The 22,075-nt window shown below is 30.8% G+C and overlaps 3 protein-coding genes across 4 annotated transcripts; all 3 read right to left on the bottom strand.

Moving 5' to 3' along the window:
* Positions 1-2,912: 2,912 nt before the first annotated feature.
* On the bottom strand, positions 2,913-3,389 carry LOC129909712 (uncharacterized). The gene has a single exon (XM_055986786.1). The coding sequence runs from the start codon at positions 3,387-3,389 to the stop codon at positions 2,913-2,915; it is 477 nt and encodes a 158-aa protein (XP_055842761.1).
* Positions 3,390-8,826: 5,437 nt separating this feature from the next.
* On the bottom strand, positions 8,827-9,806 carry LOC129911869 (uncharacterized). The gene is made up of 2 exons (XM_055989852.1): positions 9,483-9,806; positions 8,827-9,404 (listed from the first exon to the last, which is right to left on the bottom strand). The coding sequence occupies exons 1-2, from the start codon at positions 9,754-9,756 to the stop codon at positions 8,842-8,844; spliced, it is 837 nt and encodes a 278-aa protein (XP_055845827.1). The 5' UTR covers positions 9,757-9,806; the 3' UTR covers positions 8,827-8,841.
* A 3,611-nt stretch (positions 9,807-13,417) lies between these two features.
* LOC129911868 (uncharacterized) lies at positions 13,418-21,005 on the bottom strand. 2 transcript variants are annotated; one of them, XM_055989850.1, is made up of 4 exons: positions 20,967-21,005; positions 20,682-20,919; positions 16,135-17,647; positions 13,418-13,717 (listed from the first exon to the last, which is right to left on the bottom strand). In XM_055989850.1, the coding sequence occupies exons 3-4, from the start codon at positions 17,546-17,548 to the stop codon at positions 13,686-13,688; spliced, it is 1,446 nt and encodes a 481-aa protein (XP_055845825.1). In that variant the 5' UTR covers positions 17,549-17,647; positions 20,682-20,919; positions 20,967-21,005; the 3' UTR covers positions 13,418-13,685. The 2 variants fall into 2 exon arrangements, with proteins under 2 accessions (XP_055845825.1, XP_055845826.1); XM_055989851.1 differs by lacking the exons at positions 20,682-20,919; positions 20,967-21,005 and adding an exon at positions 17,730-18,481.
* Positions 21,006-22,075: the final 1,070 nt, after the last annotated feature.

Below are 22,075 nucleotides of genomic sequence, written 5' to 3'. Positions count from 1 at the left end.
CACGGAATGAACTGGTGTTAAGTTATTTGATGAAAAGCACTTTTGCATCTTTAAATCAAAATAGTGGATCGATGTCAAAAAAAAATCAAACATTTACATAAGCTAAAAGTAACGTATCTTTTGAAGTTCCCAATTGGCTATACTTCTGGTATAAAAAATAAATCGAAATACATTGCACGACCTGATGCTCTTAAAGTTCAAGTCGTTTAAATGCTAACCAAAAAAAAAATTGAACAAGAATTCATTCTTCAAAGGATAAAATTGACTTCTTGAATAAATCAACGCTCCACAAAAAGTAGGTACGCAGCTTGATTTCATTTATGAACTAAAAACACCTAAATTTCAAACCGTTTGAGCCATTAAAAAAAGACCTTTTTTACCAAAAACGTTCACAAACACCTTTAATCAAAATTTAAAAATTTTAAAAAGTGCCATTTTCGAAAAATTAATGTTTTTTGTAATCCATTTTTCATTTAAGTTTAAAAAAAACCTTAAAATTTCAATGGGAGATACCTACCGTTAAAAATTATTTTTATTAACCTTGTCCTTACGCACAAACAGACAGACGGCATGACAAAAGGCAATTTTTTTAAGTGAAAACTTCTTTAGTATCGTAGTGATTTGAATAGGGCTGATGATTCGACCCGGGTATTATGCTACCCGGGTACTCGGTTACCCGGGTAGCTTGTACCCGGGTAGTAAATTACCCGAGTACCCGGGTACCCGGGTAAAATGGCTACTACCCGGGTAACCGGGTACCCGGGTAAGCGAAATTACCCGGGTGCCCGGGTAACCGGGTAACCGAATATACAAATAAAAACAATTATATTACTATCTTTATCACTTTTTTAAAAGCATTTTACTAGTCGTGGAAAAATATTTGGTAAAAGTAGGAAGCAATTCCGATAAATTCAGTGACAAATAATACCCGGGTAATCGGGTAGTCGGGTAATCGGGTAGTTGGGTACCCGGGTACCCGGGTAGTTTCGGGTACCCGGGTAGTACCCGGGTACCCGGGCATTACCCGATTTACTCGAGTACCCGGGTACTACCCGGGTAACCGGTTACCCGGGTATCATCAGCTATAGATTTGAAACACGATGAAAAGCAACAGGAAAAATCAATTGATTATAACTTTTTTGTTTTAATAGATAAATAAGTGAAATTTAGATAGGTAGTAGAATAATAGGTTGTCATAAAAAAATGGATTTATTGGTGTTAGAAGAGAGAAAAGATTGATTTGTTTGCTTTTTCATTAAAAATGATTGTTTTGAATAAATTATTTTTATACTTTTTGCGCATTGTAAAAATTTAAGTATGGCTTTATTGTTTATTCTTTGGAACTTTTGTAGCTTTTAGCTTTTTAATGGTGGTATTTTTTTTAAAGAAAAATGATTTTTTAATATTTTACTTTTATAACGTGTTAATTGCACACATGATTTTTATTTATCTTTCTCTCATCGTAATCCCCAATTAAAAAAGAAATTTCACCGAAGCTTCACCGTTGTTTGAGAGCCGAACCAACACACTTGCACCATGATTAAAAACTAAAAATTCACCCAACCACTGTGGAAACACAACCGCACTCTGCAATGTCTTAAAGACCACATTTTTGACAATATTGCGACACTCTAGGTTGATACGGTTCATATTCATAAGTCATAACTATAAAAAGTTGTGCCAAAACCCAAAGCTAAAGCATTTCACGCATGTTCTATTTCTTCAGAGCCAAAAAAGGTGCACCTAAAACATCCAAAATGTATTTTTCTAACTAAAAAAACAAAACAAAAAAAATGTTTAATTTTGATATGAATCAACCAACCAAAAAATAATTGTTTTCCGATATTTTTAGATCTTTTTGGATCTTTCTAATTTCTTTTTGTGAGAGAATCTCTCAAGTGAAAAGTGAAAAAAAAAAAAATAATTTAATTCGTTCCGAGAGAGAACTGAAATTTTCAGATACCGAGAAAAGTAGCTGTATGAGAATTTTTTTTCTCGATTTTTACGAACATTGACATGTAGATACAAAAATGTAAAATAAAACAAGTTTATCAGACACCTAGGCAGAATTCTTTGAACTCATTAATTAAAACTTATTTACTAAAAATATCTAATCCTAAAGAGATTCTTTTGTAATAAAAAAAATTGTATATGTATTACATATTCTCAAGATTTAGTTAAAAAAACTAAATTTGTAATATTCTTTTCTGAATTTTTAAAAGCTTTTGTATTTTTAGCAACTTTTAACATGAAAACAAATGTGTGCGACCCAGTCGTGGATTTGGTTTTTTTCAGATGAAGAAGAAATAATTTTCAAATTACAATTCAAAAGGAATATCTTTTTCTTTTAAATCTACCCTGTTTCATGTAAGATCAACACTTAAACATCTTGTTTTGACATTGTTCAGATAGATAAGTATAATTCATGTCATTTGAATACGAAACCAATTGAAATCGAAATAAAAAATAAATTAAAATAAAATAGTAGAAACAAAAGTTTTTACATTCAAATAACACAATGAAACCCACAAATTCCTTTTTTTTTGAACATTTATTTTTTTTGTAAAAATTCATAAAAAAAAGCCGAGTTCCTTACGAAGTTGGAATCATAAATAACTGAACTTTTTTGAAATAAAAAAAATCATAGTATTGCACCTACTCATTAAGTTTTTAAGAATAAATCCATTTTCTTAGTTCATTTAATAATTTATATTTTTATATATATTTTTACAATAATCAAATGTTTATCTGCTGTAAAAAAAAATATGCAACGCTCTTTGCCAATTTTGAAATTTAAACTGTCCACATTTTTTGAATGATCCTCCTTCAATGATGTCATATTTATTGTCTTGAAATCAGTGACACATCGTTCACTCGTCCTTGTATTAAATACACATCCTTTAAAAAATTATTTAAAGCTCTCTGCATCTTCCAAGGCTATCCACAATATGACCATGTCCACAAATTTTCTCCACCAAATTTACATCGTTACTCATAAAATCTTCACTTGGTTTGGCAAGAAGAGTGTGTGGTGTTGTTACTACAGGACCATCCAAAGAAAGAACTACTTTGTTCATGAATTCTTCAAATTTGTTCTGAAAATTCGATCTAATTTTTTTGGCTCCTTCCTTGAATTTGTTGGAATGTTTCTTGATATCATCACGAAATCTTCTAACTTCCTCTTGGATGTTGTCCTTAGCTTCATCTGCTTCTTTTTCTAAATAACGAGCGATTTTTTTTATTAGTACCGTCAAATCACATTTTATTTCTTCACTCGTAACTTCGTTTCCAACGGCCTGCTTTACTTCCCCTTCAACACTTTCTGCATTGACATTGAATGCAGTCACTATCAAGGTTAACAATCCAATAGAAAATAATAATCTATTCATGATTTGTCTTTAATATTTTTCTGGCTATTTGCAACGATCGACTTTTAAGTACTGACTCAAAAGTAGCAAAAAATTCTGCTAATTACTGTATGCAAGTAAATTAATATGACATCGTATCGATTTGATCAGTAACTATCACAAACTATGGGAAATTTTGTTGACAAAATTTGACTGAAATCACCAAAGGTTATCAAGGTTTTCGTACATAGAAATACTTTCGCAAAGCGTGTGCAAAATAGCACATTGAGATAAGAGCTAATACTTTTTAAAAGGTATTCCTATGGTTCCAAGATTATAAATGATCTTATGATTCGATTGAAAATTGTTTTCGAAAATCGAAAATTAGATTCTCAAGTCTAAAAGCATTCAAGAGATAAAAAAAAAAAGAAGCACTTAATTGAACTTTTCTAAATTAAATAAAAATATGCTTTTTATAACAACCTAGATCCGCATTTAAATAGTCTCATTCATAATAGTGTATGACAGTTTTATTGACTTGATTTTTGTCACACTTTCGTATATATTAGCAGATTGCCACAAATAAGTAGCAGGCAGCTTTACATACAGACTATCATTTAAGAATAATAATAACGTCATTCTTAATGAGCGAGTATTAACGATCTAAAAACAAATCGGAAATATTCTCATCTAATCTGATCTTAATGTAACATGGATTATATATATTTATTCGCTGTTTAAGTAATGAGTAGGTAATTAAGATGGAAATGGTTACTTTACAATATATTAATTTGTATTATTTTTGTTTATCAGGTTTTATGAACAAATACATTTGAATGATTCATTGAAAAATCTAAGCGAATTTCACTTTTTGAGGTAGGTTAGAACACAATAGCTTCGATAACAAGAGAAAAAATAACATCTGACAGATTAAATCTTGTATAAGGCTTCTTTAACGATTTCCTCAAAAGAAATCTTTAAAATTGTTCATAGAAGTGTTTTAAGCGACGGAACCGAAATTTCCAAGGACTTCGGTAAGTGAGCTCACAGAAGTTGGATGTATTGGCTGGTCAGTGGTTATTTAAAATTTATTGCAAATTTTTTTTACAATCAACGTCGAGACTGATTTTATTAAATGCGTCATTAGCAAATAAAGAATGGAGTGTGACCTTTTTAAACAACATAGTGTAGTGTAAAATAATAATTGTAATTATTTGATTAGTATTCATCAACACTTTCTACGCAATATTTCTATGTTAAGTAAAATGAATCTATTACTGACCACACGGAAACACACTTGATCTAATTTCAAGAAATTTTTAACAACAAGGTTAACTTGATAAAAAAAATGCGCGACTAAATGAACATTTACTTAATCACATAAAGTTCAAGGCTAAGAACTTATTGACTTAGTACACATGCAATGCATGAATATACATGGAAGAATATGTTAAGCCTGAGAAGTAAACATAATATACTAAAACTGACAAAATAAGGGAACGCTTAATCCGCAACCCTTTGTTTTAAATCAAATTCTGTTCAAGGAAAACATATCCCTGGGCCCTATTTCATAAAACTACAAGACTAAATTATTTGTGAATTTACTTGTAGCTTGTAAATTATCAGCAAATTTCTGTTTCATAAAGAATTTCAATAGACTAATCATTACAAGTAAGTAGACTTGTAGCTACAAGTGAAATTTACAAGTGCGGCGAATATTTCTGTTTCATAAAAGTATTTGTAAAATTTTTATTAGTGATAGACTTGTAGCTACAAGCTATTTTTTTACAAGAGTAGAAAGACTAATAAAAACAAAATATGATGGCTAATTTTGGTTCCTTTGGGTTTTAAATTTAATTCATGGATAACGTTGTATCACTAAAATGGATCTTAAATTATCAAGTATTATAATAAAGAATTTACAACAATTTTTGGGTGTCATGGACAGAAAAAAATATACTAGTTTTGTTGTCCCTTTAAGGAGCGTTAATGCAGTCTTTTAAATTTTTATGATATCAAAAATTAGTTGACACTAAAATCAATCTTCCATTCCTAGTTACAAAAAGTCTTGCCTTTTAAATCATTATGCATTCATCTTCCTGCAATATATGCACTCAAAATAGAAGCTTTTGATTGTAAGTAATTGCGGTTTAAGGATATAAAGGAAACGACTTGAATTTAACTTTTTGATATAGTAAGAAGGATTTGTATTGGTGCCGGGCATTTGTATGGTACTTAAAAAAAATTGCATTGTTATAGCATTGAATTTTCATATGCTCTTGCTGTAGGGATTTCAACATTTATACACACAATTTGATAGTTTCATTAGTTTAAATTTCTCGTTACCTACTGCATTAGATTTGGAGCGCATGGGTTTAAAGACTATCTAGGAACTTTTGATGCTTAATATAACGCTAAGACCACTAAAATATTTTTTTAGATGGTAAAGAATTTTTTAAACAAAAAGTGCAAAAAGTTCCCGAGGCATCTCCACCCCATAACGCGGAAAAGTAATGAATATTAAATTTGGTTATTTATCCTTAAAGATTAATTTACTTAGAGATAAATATTTACTTCATTTATGAGTTTAAGCTTTTTTGACGAAAGTTGCAAAAGATGATTTGTTTTGCCAAGTAATATTTAGTGCATCAATGTTTTAGTTCAAAGGAATTTCACAACATTTTGCCATTCAAAAATCGAACACAACAACACTGATTCATCTTTAAAGCTCGATTTCATTTGTTTGTAGCTTTTTTCTCAAGAAACATAGACTTTTCTATAGCCTAATATTTAAACTAAATGTTAAGACCATAATCTACCAAAAACCAATCTTTAAAAATCAAGCTTTTAGCTAATAAAGCCAATAATGTTTATTATATTTCACAAATATTTCTCATAATATTTCGTCTCTCGCTGCTGCTACAAAAAGTTCGAATATTTGTTTATTATTTGTTTATTTTTGTTACCCCTAGTTACACTTGTAGTTTTTTAGAAGCAAAATAGTTTGAATTCGCCAGACTACAAATGAATGAAATTTTTTATGAAACAGAAAACTACAACTCCATATTTTATTTGTGCTTGTAACTACAAGTCTACAAGTACAACACTAATAGTTTTATGAAATAGGGCCCTGGTGTTGCGCAAAATTAACCAAGCTCTCGTAATGGCCTGTAGTGCCCATTACGAGAGCGAACATACCATTGGAGGGGGCCCCCGACGAACAACAGGGCCCCGGATAGACAAAATAACGAAGCTTAAAGATTTTAAATGTTCACTCAGGTTCATAATTTTTACCAAAGATACTTATCTTAAGGAAATGAATTGCCTTTTCGCGTACTGCATTCTTTGTTAACCACACGATAGCTGAAAAAGAATTAATATGTTTTGGGCTTCCAAAAAACTTAATAAAAACTAATATTATTTCAATTTCAAAAACACTGCAAGTCTGCGCAGGGGCCCAAATATTATAGGACTACTAATTGATATTCTCTCTTATTTAATCTCAGGGGCCCAAGCAAAAAAAATTGCGTTTCTAGTAAACAAGTATCTACCATTTCAAAAGCCACCATATATAACGTCCCTTTTTTGACACTTTGCCGGGAATCAAAAAAGTTTAGCAATAATTTACTGTGCTAAAATTAATTTTGTGACACAAAATAAAAACTGATTCCGATAGGAGCTACAAAATGTTGAATAAGATGAACAAAAATAAAAAGAAACTTACATTTTCTTACATTTTCCAAGTTTAGACCTGCCCCGGGGCTGAACTTATGCCTCTAAGGACCTATTGTCATTCTCCAGGGGAATTTTGTTTCCCTTGGAATATTTCTTATCAACTGAGGCGCTAAAGAACGAGTGTGAAAAAGAAAAAAATGCATCTTATTTACACTTACTGAATCTTTGCAGATTTTACAAAAAAAAAAATATTGATTTTCATAGCGACTATCTCCCTCTTCAATTCTTGTCTCTCTTAATAAACGCCAAGAATGAAGTTTGATATGCAGAAATTTGTATCAAATGTGGAATTTGACAAGGTGCTAGAAATTCATCGTTTGTCCTCGGTGAAATTGGGTTTTTTATTCAAGTCGAATTGCATACAGGCTCATATAAAAGTATAAACTTCTGCAAAAATAATTGTTCTGAATGGCTAATAGATACTATGTTTTAAAGATCCTGAACATGAATCTGAATTTGCCCACAAAATTTGTTCACGTTTCGGGTCATATGAGAAATTGCCCAAAAAGTTAAATAAACTGCATTTTTTAGTTTTTTGAGAATTAGTAGGTATTTGAAAAGTGAGCTCTTTTCGCATATACAATACAATCTGTTTTTGCAAAATGAGCATACTTTTCAGATTATATTATAACAGTCCACGCTTTGAAGTCAGTGTACATTGCACTGTGGCCAAAATGCTTCAATATTGAATTTCAACCTCCAAGTTTTGACGTCAACAGTTTTCTAAAATAAGCTAAATTGGCTAAAGTGAAAAGAATGATATCAAATTAAAGGACTTCTGATCACTATTTCAAAAAGGTACAATTCAACTTTTAAGTCCATCTCCTTCAGCCCAAAAAACCATTAGGGAATTTGTGGAACATATTCAAGACAAAGAAAAACTAAGTAACGTATTTAAGAAAAAAAAAAAATACGCAGAAATTTGATGCTTATTTAACATGTCTAGGAAATGTTGTAGAGATGCTTTTGCTACCGAAATCCACTTTAAAGCAGTCTTGATCAACTGAAGATGAAAACTAGAGTGAAAGAATAGTTATAACAAAACCTTCAAAAGTTAATTCGAGGAATGAACAGATGACTCCAAGTTATCATATGCGCTAGAGGAGACAATACCAAGTAATGAATACAATTATTGAAAAGAACTGTACCTTGTTTCCATTAAAAAATGTTTTTAAAAAACAAAAATTATTTTAATATCATTTGAACTGCTAAATTTGGTCCGCCTATTTTTTTTGGTTGGTGATACTGTTGCATTTTAGCATTTTTTCGACTTCCTTAACAATAATCAAATACAAAAAAATACACCAACGAATTTTAAAGCCATTTTAAATAAGATACAGGGGTATAACTAAAGAAGAAAGAAGTGTGCGTTAATTTTGAGCAGGAGTGTATTATTAAAAGTAATTATTATTGAACTGGTTTAATAACACCGAATTGTGTCCATGAGAGGAGGATACCTGGATTTGCTGTCAACTAAAAAAAAAAGGAATATAAATAGTAAAATATTTTGTAAAAATTCACTTATTTCTATTTTATTTTAAACAGTATATTAAATTGAACTTTATTTATATAATGAATAACGTTTTCAAGAGTAAAAGTACACAATTTCTGACACTTCGAAAATGCTTATTAAATTAAGTGGTCGAAAAATTCATTAGATTTAATTAGAAATATGAATGTATTTTGAAAACCACTTGTTTTTTTTTTCTTTCAAATATGTGATATAGTTATTATTTTACCTTATTTATATTAAATAATTTTAAAACCAATTAAAAAATGACTTCTTTGTGGTTGCCTCTTGAGTTTGATCTTCGGTAACATCACCACCCTCATCATCATCATTGCCATTTTTCTCAATTTCAACTTCTGCTACAACTTCAGAATTATTATTATTTTCTGCATTTTCATCTTCTTCGTTATATTCCGTTTTACCTGGATCATCTGTTTCGTTTGATTTAGTATCCTGGTTTGTTTCACCTTCGTAATCGTTGCCATTATCACCTTCATTATTTTCATCTTCCTCACCATATTCTTCCTCCTCGGAAGCCGCAGGAATAGAAGTAGTAGGAATGGAAACCGCAGGAATTCTTGTTGTTGAAGTTGTTTCTGGAATCTCTGTTATGATGTCATATCGTAACTCAATACCCTCTTCATTTGAGTTTGAATTTTGTTCTGTTGTTGTTGATGTAGTTTCAGTTTTTGTTTGCCACCAAAAGGACGAAGAAGACGTTGTTGAAGTGGAAGAAGGCTTAGTCGTAGTTGTTGATAAAGGCGAATTTTCTGTTCGACCTTCAGAATCAGATTCCTGTGATTCATCGTCACCTTGGGTTAGATTAAAAAAAAAAAAATCACAAATTAATTATGTTTTCCTACTCAGAATGAAAAAAAAAATTGTCTTACAGTCCGGCATACTAGGATCAAAGTCACACCTCACAAATCTAGTTAGATCTTCATCATGTAAAAATGCATATGGAGGAGGTCTCCGTTGAGTATTAAAGACTTCAATTACTTCTTCAACAAAATCATTTGAATATGGAATTGGTCTTCTACGGACATAACGAGTGTAAACAACTTTCTTGCTTGCCCCCTCGAGGGGGAAGCTTTCAGCAAAATCAATCAGACCACTTATTACAAGACACACTGACACGAAAAATAATATCGTTACCGAAGCCATCACAATTTGAAATATGTTTAATCAATCCTCGTACAAATTTGAGCGATGATGCACAAACTGTATGAAAACAAAATCGAAAAACGCACTTAATATTTTGATAACCTTTTGCACCTATAAAGTGCATTTCCGAATATAGTAGAATAAATATTGCATAGTTTGAGGAGAAATTTTTATATAACAGTGGTGGCTAGAAAACTAGAACCTCAAAAGCTTCTCAGGAATATATCTGAAATACTAATACACATATTTTTCTAAAATTCAATACCTACAGTATTTGCTGAGTTATTTCGAAATTTACGGAGTAAAACAATAAGTATAAGTAATTTATTTATGTATGTAATAGCAAAAATTCACACAAAAAACTATCTTATATTTATTTTTAGGTACTTTCCTAAAATCCAATAATAAAACGTGGGCAGGAAAAATATTTTTTCTGAATTACGTAGTTTTTACACCAATTCGCTTATTTTACAAAAACGCCGAATTTTCACAATTAACTGTCAATAAAAAAACTATTGGTTCCATTTATTAGAAATACTAATAAGTATACTATTTCGATAAAGCAATATTTAAAAATTATGTTATAAGTTTCAAAAGTACAGCTTTTGTGGGATCTTTGATGGTTTGTAACAGATACGTCACATGGGACTACAAGGGTTAAGAGAAGACTACACCCAGAGAAAATACGTAGGTATAGTAAAATTTAATGCGTTCTGCATTGAATCAATGGTGAAAAACATATTGATAAATTTTCTTAAAAAGGCCGTATGCTTAAGTTGCAGTTTGTCACATTACTTTTTATAAGTGAGGTAGCACAGTGGTAAAGCACAAGCTCGTGTATTACTTAGGTTTTCATTGATTTTACGTAGTTTTTTTGACTCAGTGTAGAAGACATCCTGTACAGGTTCCTGGTAACAACAAATACTCGTTAGCGTTTCGGATATTTAAGTCCATGTTGACGTTTTCAAATTGGGTCTGATAACGTGTTTATATTTCTTTTTTCGAGATATCATCATTTATCATAAACGTGTTTTTTTGTGAAAAATTCAAACTGACGCAAGGCGCGAGTACGATAACTTTGGCGCCGAGTGTTGATGACGGTTTTTTTTTTGTGAATTTGTGAAAAAAAAAAAAAATTAAAAAAAACACATACCTAAAATAGGTACTATTTTCGTCAATACTGCCTCAATTGATTCCTCGTCAAACACTGAAAACCATATCTTCTTACAAGTTTTTGAGAAAATTGAATCGAAAAAAATCTTATCCGATTTTGATAAAAACGGATTATTATTGCTAAGACCTTAAAGTCTCATTTTTAGTTTTTGTCGTTATTTTTGGTCAACCTTAAACTTGTTCAGGATCACTGCTTCAGACTCATAGAAATATCATTATTCTTAAAAATTTCCGCTCAATATAGAAAGAATTCAAGCTCGCACACTAAAGCTCATAGATGATTGTCTAGGATGACGTCCAAATTCTTCCCAAATGATGATAGTATTACGATGAAGTCCAAAATGAGCAGTTTTCCTAGATTCCTAGATACACTTTCCAACTGCCAAAACATTATTTCAAAGAAGTACCTGGCTAGACATTGGAGAAAAGTAAATTTGGAGGTCAAGATATAAAGATAAAGCCAATTGTTTTTAAATAAACCACAGTTCTTCCGGATGCTTTCTTTAGGCTAATGAAAACTGCAAGTAGACGTTTTCGTGAGGCTTCGAAGTCCAGTTACTAAAAATTTTACAACAGCCCAACAACAAAAACATACTGGGAATTACTTCACCTTTCTACTTTCAATAAGCGTTTTCGTAAAGCATTTTTGCTTTATTTTGCATTATTATCCCAAAACCAAGGCTAACAATAAATTTTTCTAAGACGAGTAGGTATCTACAGATTAATGCATGACAAAAGTTCCGTTTTTTTTATTAATGTTGCAGAAGTCAATATTCAAAAAATTATGTAGTAGATACTATCCAATTTTTTTTCGTTATTCTTAATTGGACTTTGAAACATCGAGTATTTGAAATGCTTGAAAAACCTGTAACAGAAGTCTATTGGGAACTGTAAAGACTGTTGGTTATGCTGGTTATTTCTCCAAAAACTTGCTCCAAATTCTTTTTTCTGATTTAAGTAAAAACACTGTTATGAGCCACAGTATACGTATTTTATTTTGAATATGACGCTAATGGAACTTTTTTCCATCACACAATGCTCAAACATACGATTACAATCCTTTTACATCTAAACTTTTATTTAATTGTTGAACTAGCAACATCGATAGATAAAATGATAATTCTTGTAAAATTTCGATGGAACACCCTTGCATTTTCATGAGAATTTTATTGAAAGTTCAAAGCCCCTCATCTAGTAAATGATTCTTTTACATAATACATATTATTAATTAATAAATTAAGTGTTTTTAGCCTTGAACTGTAAAACAAAAGATAATTTTGAGTCAATGAACTTTTAAGTTTTCGCAATCAAGCCTTCTTTTGAAATGTACCTACATATCATATGATCTCTTATCAACATCTGGGCAAATACAATTACTCACTGGAAGAACACACACTTTTATGAATCAGACCTTTCGATTTTTCCAAATACCAAGATTTTAACCAAATGAAAGACAACAACAACACTTAACGATTCAAATAGAAGATTTATGTATTTCTTAAGGATTTTTAATATTTTTTTGTGAACTCCAAATTGAGGAAATTTTATTACAATTTTCACACAAAAACTTTAAACTGTATGTGGCCGACAACGTCCTCGGAAATCAACACGACACCTTGGTGGGGCATACATCAGATTGGCTTCCTTCGCTTTTGGATCGGGCTTATAGAAAATTACATGTCTTGGAGCCGAAGTCGTCAGTGGAAAACAACTACAAAATGATGCTATAAGAAGCAAGAGAATCCAACTTATTGCTTGGAAATCCATTTTCGGACTAAAAAAGTTTTATAAGTTTCTTTGAGTTAAGTTAAAGAATGATAAAATAAAATTAAAAAAATACTCTCAGAATTCTTATCTCGGATTGAGAGGTATGACTTATTTCGTATTGAGTAATATTTTTTTTTTGCTAAATGAAGTTCTTTGTTGCATATTTTACGTCGAACATAATTTTATTAAAAAAAAAAAAAACAGTTTCTTATCAAAAAAATAAAATGTTCGTTTTTTTTTTTGTTAAATGATTGATCGGTCATAGACTACAACATTTATATTGTGTACTCGCAAATTCAATGAAATTAATCGGTTGATATAAAAATAGAAACTGATAGGTATTATACATAACTCGTTTGGATTTTTACAATGAACTAATTGATAAGAGGTCCATTGATGAATAAATTTATGACAAAGTTGAAAAAATGAGAAAATTAATTGAATCAATCAATATTTAAAGAATTTGTTAAAACATGAAAATTTTAATTCCTCCAGTACCTACAAATGAGTAGATATGATTGATATTTTTTTCCAATTTTTTCGTGAATTTTCTTTATTATTTTTAAATGTAAAAAAAAAAATAATCAAGACATTTCAGTTTTAATTTATTTAATTTACCAACATTAAACTTCTTGACAAATTTCGTTTCTTTATATTTTTCTGATTCTTGAATTTTGCATAGGTGTTTGCAAAATTCTTCAAATCCCTTAAAAAAATATCGATTGCCGTTATCGATTTTTTCATCTCTGTCTCATCATATTAAGAGAACCATTCATTAAGAAACACTATAGAATGCCCTTGTATCGGTTGATATTCATAACAAGTCTTCAGGCCATCACTGAATGTTGTTTTTTGTTTTAACATTCCTAATTCGTCAAAAGTTTACTTTTTTTTTTTGACGAATCATAAATATTTTTAAGTTGTTTTAATATCGATTTCTGCTTTTATTATATTGTCACGGAATGTGATGATTCTTTGTATGGATATTGTCATTTATTGGACCCGCCATTATTTTTGACATCTGAAAAAAAAAAAAAAAAAAATAAGAGTTATTCAAATTTAATAAGTCATATTAAAAATTATATACATATTAAAAATAATTCCAAAAATTAACGATCAATGATTTTAATCTTTGATTATTTCTCAATTGCATGCCAGAAGATAAAAAACCGTTATTGCACTAGTTATTGCACAAAAATAAAATTAAAAAATTCGGTTAAAAGCAATGTTTATAAAATGACTATTAAGATTGGAAAAAGCAAATATTCCCAAAAAAAAATATGTTAACATTATGTGCCAAAGATTGCAGAACAAAAACAATAGTCTTCTTTCAGTGTCATAATTATTTAAATTGGTTCAGCTCAAAATTATAAATTTTAAAAATTTGATCTAAGTTAAAAAATTTATTAAAAAGCTGAATAATTTGAACTTTTATCTGCAAAAAGGCAATGCGTTTTAAACATATAACCCCTGTTGCCCCAAAACTTTTCACTTTTTATACAATTATAAATATAACTTTCAAATAGTCCGATTTTGGGCCTGCACTTGTTAAAAGGGCCCTGACCTTTAGAAATGAGACTGTTAAATGTTTGAAATTTTTATTTGTACTGTTTTTTTACATGTGGTTTATGTATTTTTATTTTGTAACTATGGGATAGCTGAGGGCCCGGGTGGCAATCGTCATATGGATTATATGGCCAGTCCGACCCTGACTTACTGTACCTACATATGTTAAAGAGCCTTGAAAAAATTCATGTACTTCTGCTTTTACTTATGTTGAATTCGGAAAACGTCATAATTATAATAAGGACAAAATTGTTGCCTTATTGTTAAAAGGCTAAGAAAACAAAAACAATTTTTGCGAAAAAGTCTATCTGCCTGTATAAGCAGCTGCAGCTCAAACGCTTAGGTGAGTGATTTTTGGAATAAACTTGTTTGGACCAAAAATAACAGTAGCTGATATAACCCAATTTTTTTTTTTTAATACAATTTTCTCAGAAACGGCTCTAGAGATTTTGTTAAAAATAATTATGCAATTGGTTTTTAAAAAATGTCAACCTTCTGATTGAAAAAGTTTTTTTCGAAATCATTATTAACCTGCCATAAAACATTTTTTTTTATTTCTGAATTTTTCATGAATGACTTGTTCCATTTTAATGAAAACTTTAATACAAAACTTTTAATATCAATAGAAAATAAAATGTTGAAATACCTACTTAGTTTTTACATAAAAAAATAGTAAATACAATGTTCAAACAATTATTATAAGAAAAATATTTTATTTATTAAAACGGCTGTAACGATTTTGATTTTTTTATTAAATGCATCTTAAGTTAAGAAATCCATTTTCATAATTTTTTTTTTTGAGCTGAAATGCACTTAAGGTGCTGTTTTCCCTTTGAAGAACGATTTTTTTTTGCAGAATTTGAATATAAAAAATTTTAAAAATTTAAGCAACTTGAACGCTTGGGCAATTGCGTGGAACTTAGTCGTGCTTTTATTTTAAAATTTATGTTTTCGTATTACAGTTAAATAGTTTCTATACACCTCAAGGGAATTACTAAAAATTCTTTAATTCTAAGGCTGAAGAAAATTGTTTTAATGGTTCGGGCCTAAATTTGATATACAGACAGACTGATAAAATTGGACCCCTTTATTCGCATTCTCTACCATAGTAATTTCATGTTTGATTGTAAACTCCTTTTGCGGGTGTGATTGGGAAGTACTTTTGCATTTTAAACGATTAAACAAACGCCTGTACCAATTTTCATTGTGAAGAAAATTTTTAAGGTGTTCTTTTTGTCCGTACGATAAACGGTACTTTGTGGAAAAAAATACAATCTTAGAACTTTAATGTTTTGTGTTTTTAAAATACATATGCATCAAAGCGGAGAGAAATTCATTGCTAAAAACGATACATGTTGACATGGAAATTTCGGCAAATCTTCCCCGAAAACTTTATCCACATACATATCATTCCTTCTCTTGAGTTTTAGCACACTCTTGTCTCATATCTAGGAAATGAACCATATTGAGACAAAAAATAATACCTAATAAGTTTTTTTTCTGTAAAGTAAATAAAGAGTTCGTTAATTTCGAGCATGAGTGTATTTTACAATTTGAATCATGCTTGTCACTGCCTTATCAATTACTTAACCGAAACACATAACTGTCCGTAAGAATTGTCAATTACATACTGACAGTTATGTATGGGAAAGGAATTTGACAGGTTTTTGCTAAGTTGTCATTTCACTAGTCACACTTGTGACTTCGCAATGTTTATGAAATACCTTGTTGTATTATTGTGAAATTTTGTTGTCAATTTTTTAAAACATTTTTTGGTAAACATTTAATTTTGACAAGGCAATAGTTTTAATAAGACACATTTACTTTAGGAACATGAAAGGTCTTATACCTTAAGTGAGTCACACTACATACCTTCGTTTTTATGCCGCCATGCTGCATTCTTTCGATGTTTCATTCTATCACAGTTCTCTATCTTCTCTTCCTCCGATGAAGTCACTAGAAGAATATTTCCATCACTTCTATGTCTTCGTATTGGTATCACTTTCCGACGAGGACGACTTCCATTGTATTCTCCAAAATTCTTAACACTTTGACTCTGCGAACAAACATCACCCAGGCTTGAATTCAATCCTCCTTTCTGTTTCAACGAAGAACTCGAATTACTAAGAAAGTTCTCCGTCGATGAAATCTTTCTAGTTCTTCTTCGTGTTCGCTTATATTTTCCACTATCCTCGGCCACTACTAAAGTTCCAGCTCTGCAAGTTCGTAGGAAGTACCTCGGTGCCATTTGAACTTCCTGACTTTCGGATTTTTCAAATTCAGGAGACGACAATCGACATTTCATTACACTTTGTCGTTCAAGAATCGATCGGGAGTGGGTTAGATTCGGAAGACCGTTTGTATTAGACCGCCGACAACGCCGTTTCGGTTTTTGTGCTTCATTTTTCTCCTCCATTTCTGGATCAACATTGAAACGAACTTCTTTGAATGATGTTGCTCGACGTTCAAAGGGCTTAGCGATCGACGGGGTAACATTCAAACAACCATTTGAGTGAAATGGTTTCCATGAAGCTTTCGATATATACTGTCGTTCTGGGGGGCCTTCAGAATCTGATAAAATTACTGGAACATTTACCGGTGGCTGTCTTTCGGAATCGTCGGAATCAATATGCTTTGTTTTGAGGCTTAATTTTCTTCTCCAAGGTGTATCGATGTTAAGCTCTTCTTCCAAGTCTTTATTATCTTCCAGGGGGCTTTGCGGCGTACTTGAGTCTATAATCTCACAAATGGGTAAAGGACTTTGTGAATTCGAATCTGATGCTGTTGCCTCACATATCTGCAAAGAGTCAATGTCAATCTCATTAGGACCCCCTGAATTCTCTTCACCTTTTTTCGAGTTCCTGAAGAAATTTGAAGGCTTCCTTTTCGATCGTAAACTGTCATTTGATAAAGTCCTAAACCATTGCCTCTCAGTCGAATCCAATGAACCCAAACCAGTATCTTCATCGTCTTGCAAAATATCATCCAAATTTGTCGTTGCAGCCTTATCGAACTTCTTAGCCTTCCGACTTGAAGCTTTTCTCAACTTCTTCTCAGCTCTATAAACCGCATCATCAACTTGCTGATTAGCATCAACCAACAAATTACCCTCATGATCGAACAACATAATCCTTGGCATCGCTATATTTGGTGACGATCTCGATGTCGTTAGTTCCCATTTCCAAGCTTTAGGTTTTTTCAACTTTAGCTGTAGTAAATTATTGTCAGCATCCGCATCGCAATAGATACCGGTACCATCGCCGCTGTCAATCCATGAATTTGACATTGCAAACAAGCAGAGGTATGAGTCACACTTTTTTAAAAAATCCTTCTAATATACAACTCGTGTCGAAGACCTTGGGAGAGCTTCAGAGCGGAACCCCACCTGTTACAAACAAAAGATGCACACAATTAGCTAGCGCACACCCACAGGCAAAAAGATATTAAAAATTTTCGAGTAAAATCACCTAATTTAATATTTTTTTTTGTATTTATCTCTCGCGCCAGATCTATCTCACGACCTGTTGGTATAGCCCTATTTCTTCTGAGGATACACAACCGACACGAAAATATTACTGGAAGTGTGCCAAAGAATTTTTGTTTATTTCAGTATTCTTTCCTCTGCCGTTCTTTGAGATACACGGAATCGAAAAGTTGGAAAAAAAAGTATCTTTTTTTTTTGGGAATATATTTTTAGAACAGGCATTCAAAAATGTATCTACAGATCGATATACTCGTAATTTAGGTTTTGAGTTTTTCAAAAAAAAAAAAATTAAGATTAGTTCATCGATTTGCGAGTAATTTGTCGCGCACTTAGTCAGACTCATAAAACCAAAGACATGCCTTCCTTTGAAAATTTTTAACAAAAAAAAAAAAACTATATTTTCGATATTTGTGACGAAATCACGGCGAGATGACGTTGGCCACAGATGATTTTCAAACACTCTCGAGTTTTCAGTACACGATTTTTTGGTTCAGGAAGGCAGTCTTTGTTGGCAGAGATAAATTAAAAGACTGAGTGGTAATAGCTTTGGTCGATGCTCAAGAAAGCAGAAGCAGAGTATCTCTATTTTTTTTTTCAGCTTGTGGCACTCTTTTGGGCTGTTGTTGTTGGTTCCGTCAGCGGCAGTGGTGAGCGTTTTTATGTTTATGTTGTTGAAAACGCGTGGGTGAAGCAGTCGAAGAAGCCAGAAATACAGATTGAGGGAATCTAGCTGCTGCACACTTGTTTATTGTGATGCGGGAGATATTATAGTGAGATGAGGTTTGGATATGCGGGAACTTGAATAAGATCACCTATATGCCAATATAGTCTGTGAGGTTATATTGGAAATTTGAAAAATTTGTTCGATAATAATTTTTTTATTACGAGTTCCTGCTGGCCTAAGTTCGAACCCGTTTTTGGAACTGAACATTTTTTTTTTGTTTAAATTACTACACAGAGAAAAATAAGGCACTAAGAAGCAACATATTGTTTTCTTAAATTAAACTACTTAAAATAATAAGATTTCTTATAAAATTAATTGGAATCTGTTTAAACTCTGTTAAAATTAAAGTGAACTTTATTTCATTTTAATGAGAATTTTTTTCTTAACAGTATTTTAGTGTATCTGCTAAGAATGACGTGATTTCTCATTAATTTTAAGTTCATTCTTATTTAAATTTAAGGATTTAACAAAAATAAAAATATTTCCACTTTAATTTAAAAAGATTTTTTTTCTTCTTGCATACTTTTAGGGCCAGTTGTACAAACGTGGTTCAGCCTCGGATCAGGAATTTAACCCACCGATTTCGGCGGATTAGCTGCGGGTCAACTTCGGTTCAAGCATGGATGTGGCTATTTTTACATATGTGGACCTTGCACGGGTGCTAAACCGGAACCTTACCACCGATTTCAGAAGATAAAAGTTGCTGATCCACGGATCAAATATTTGTACAACTGGCCCTTAGCAGTCTTCAAGACAAGAAACCATTCTTAAATTTGCTTAGTTTAATACCGATTTCATTTATTTTTAGCAGGTTTTTTTTTTCTCAGTGTAGAATAAATAAATAGATATGTGCCCTTAATTATGAAAGTGGACTAAGTCACTCCTAAAAATGGCATCAAATCTAGCCTAAAAATAATTATTATTTAAGGGGTAAAGTTTATTTGAACGTAAAGTTGCAGTAAATAAATTTCTTTATTGCTCCTTCAGTGATTTCATAAAAAAATTACAATTAAATCGTTATAAGAAAATTATTATGTAAGTTTTTCTTTAACCAATGCAAAAAGTGACTTAGTCCACTTTCATAATTAAGGGCACATGTGTACATGTTCAATTTGTCAAAATCGCAGTACCTATTATTTAATTTTTTATTATTTAGATCATATCATAAGCATTTGCTAACTCATTTTCGGGTGTTCACTAAAGAGACAATATTTATGGTTTTACAATATTATAACGATGACTGGTTGGAAAATTTAACCTTTTGCTTCTTGAAGTGAAAACTTCTTTAGTATGTATCGTAAAAACAAGATGAAACGAAAATGCGACAGGAAAAATGAATCCATTATAACTTTTTTGTTTTGATAGATAGATGAATGAAATTTACACTGTAGGTAGGTAATAGAATAAACTATTATTGTTCAAAATTTCAATTAATTTCATATTCAAAATCCTGAGATAACGATGAAAAGATGTTCTTTTTCTATACAAGTTATATATTTTAATCTAGAGAACATAACAATTTGATTTAACTTTAATACGCATGCTTATAATATTACCTTTCAGATTGAAATTTCGACATGGCTGGCTTTAAAAAATTCTTACTTCTTTTGTAGGCATCGTAGAAATATGATTGAAGCGTCATAAAAAATATGAAATAAAAAGCTTTCAGATGATATAGAATTTATTATAGGCTGTCTTTTTAAAAAATGGTGTTAGAAGAGAAAAAAAATTTATTTTTGATCGTTTTGAATAAATTATTTTTATACTTTTTGCGCATTGTAAAAATTTAAGTAAGTATGGTCCTTATTATTCAGAAAAATTTGCTAGTTATTTAATGGTGCAGTATTTTTTCAAGAAAAATGATTTTTTATTACTTCACTTCAACCACGTACGAATTGCACACATGAATTTATTTTCAGTAGTTACATACTTGTTATAACTGATTTACCAGAAAGAATAAAAATAATAGTTCACATCATTCTTGCGAAAAAAAAAAATAGTAACTAAACGAATAATTGAATGAATTTTTTCGACAGTTTCTATCATTTCGAGCTGAACTAGAGGAAATCTTACGTCTTTTGAAATCCGGGGATTTACTTATTTTTGTTTTCATTTCACAGCTTCACCTTTTACTCGTAGAAGTCTAAATTCTTAAATACTCGGAAAAGTTATTTAAGAGACGAGTTGAGTTAGTTGTTTTAAATTTTTTACCTTAATTTTTAAGCATTGGTTCACGATACATCACCGAAATCAAGAATCATTGAACGCAGCTTTGACTCTCTGTGCTGTAGGCAAAGGCATAGTATCAGCCAATGGTCTCCCAAATAACAATTTCGCTTCTATAAAGCTTTACAGAAGCTATAGAAGCACCTGTAAAGCTTTACTGAAGCAAAATTGTTTGTTGGGCTCAGTTTCCAGCGCTGCAGTGTTTATAGTCCGTTAGATTTATCTTCGGAGTAGATTTAATTTAAATTTTGAATTTGTCAGACCACGTACAGTTTTTACAATTTTATTGATTTTTCTTTAGTTGGTGCGGCCTCGAAGCACTTATTTAAAAAACTGCAATATTTTAACCACCATAAAAAAAATATTTCTCGAGGTGCAATGGGATTGATTGATGGATTTTTGAGGTCGCCTATACAATACAAGCTATTAATTCTAGGATATTCTTTTTCAGTGTCTTGAATATTTTTCTGAGAATGTACAAATTTTAAATGTGAGCACTCGAGGACCTAAAGAACATAATATTGTTATCAATAAAACACCTCAAAATAACATGGTTTATTATTTAAAACTTTTAAAAATCACATTTTCCCAAAAAAAAAAACTTTTTGGCTATAACCTTGTATACAAACAATTCAATATTTATCGTATTCAATAAACAATTTAAATGCAGTATGTTTTGATGTATTTAATTAATATTCATTAGTAGGTAGTGTAAATTTAATGAGCCGTAGTCATTTGCATTTTTAAGCTAAACAAAAGCTGATGTTTTTTTATTTTTTATTAGGGTAGGTAATTTTAAAATAGTCTGTTATACTGGTTTAAGTTTTGAACTAATTTTTTAATTCAAATTCTTTTGGGATCTAAATCATTTTTTTGCAAGCCGCTTTTCTTGAAAAAAAAGAGGTTTTCTGTAAAGCCGGTTTACGGACGATGATTTCACGTGATAACCTCGTCAGAAAACAGGTTGTGTGCTTCATAAAAAAAAACATGAATTTTTATCTTCTCACGTAATTAATTCCATTTTTTTCCCTAACAACCTATAAAACATGTTTTACAATCTGAAAGCTTATTATCTTAGCTTAAAATATATATATGTAGATCAGGTCTGTGAGACATCTACAAAAAGAGCTAGAATTTTTTGAACTCGATCAAATTTCATTAAAAAAAGCAAAAAATAACCTTTATTTTTATGTTCTCACGCTAAGGAATTAATTTTTTTGTTTGACAACCTATAAAAAAATTTACACAGTGTGAAAGCTTATTATTTCACCTTTTATATGACGTATCAATCTAATTTTAAAGATGCCTACAAGAGAGGTTAGAATTTTTTAAAGTCAACCATGTCGAACTCCCAGACTGAGATTACGGTACTTCCCACA

Source organism: Episyrphus balteatus, chromosome 2, assembly GCF_945859705.1.
Source record: "Episyrphus balteatus chromosome 2, idEpiBalt1.1, whole genome shotgun sequence".
NCBI classification, from domain to species: domain Eukaryota; kingdom Metazoa; phylum Arthropoda; class Insecta; order Diptera; family Syrphidae; genus Episyrphus; species Episyrphus balteatus.
Note: the sequence above shows the minus strand (reverse complement) of the source record. Positions and strands in the feature narration are given on the sequence as shown.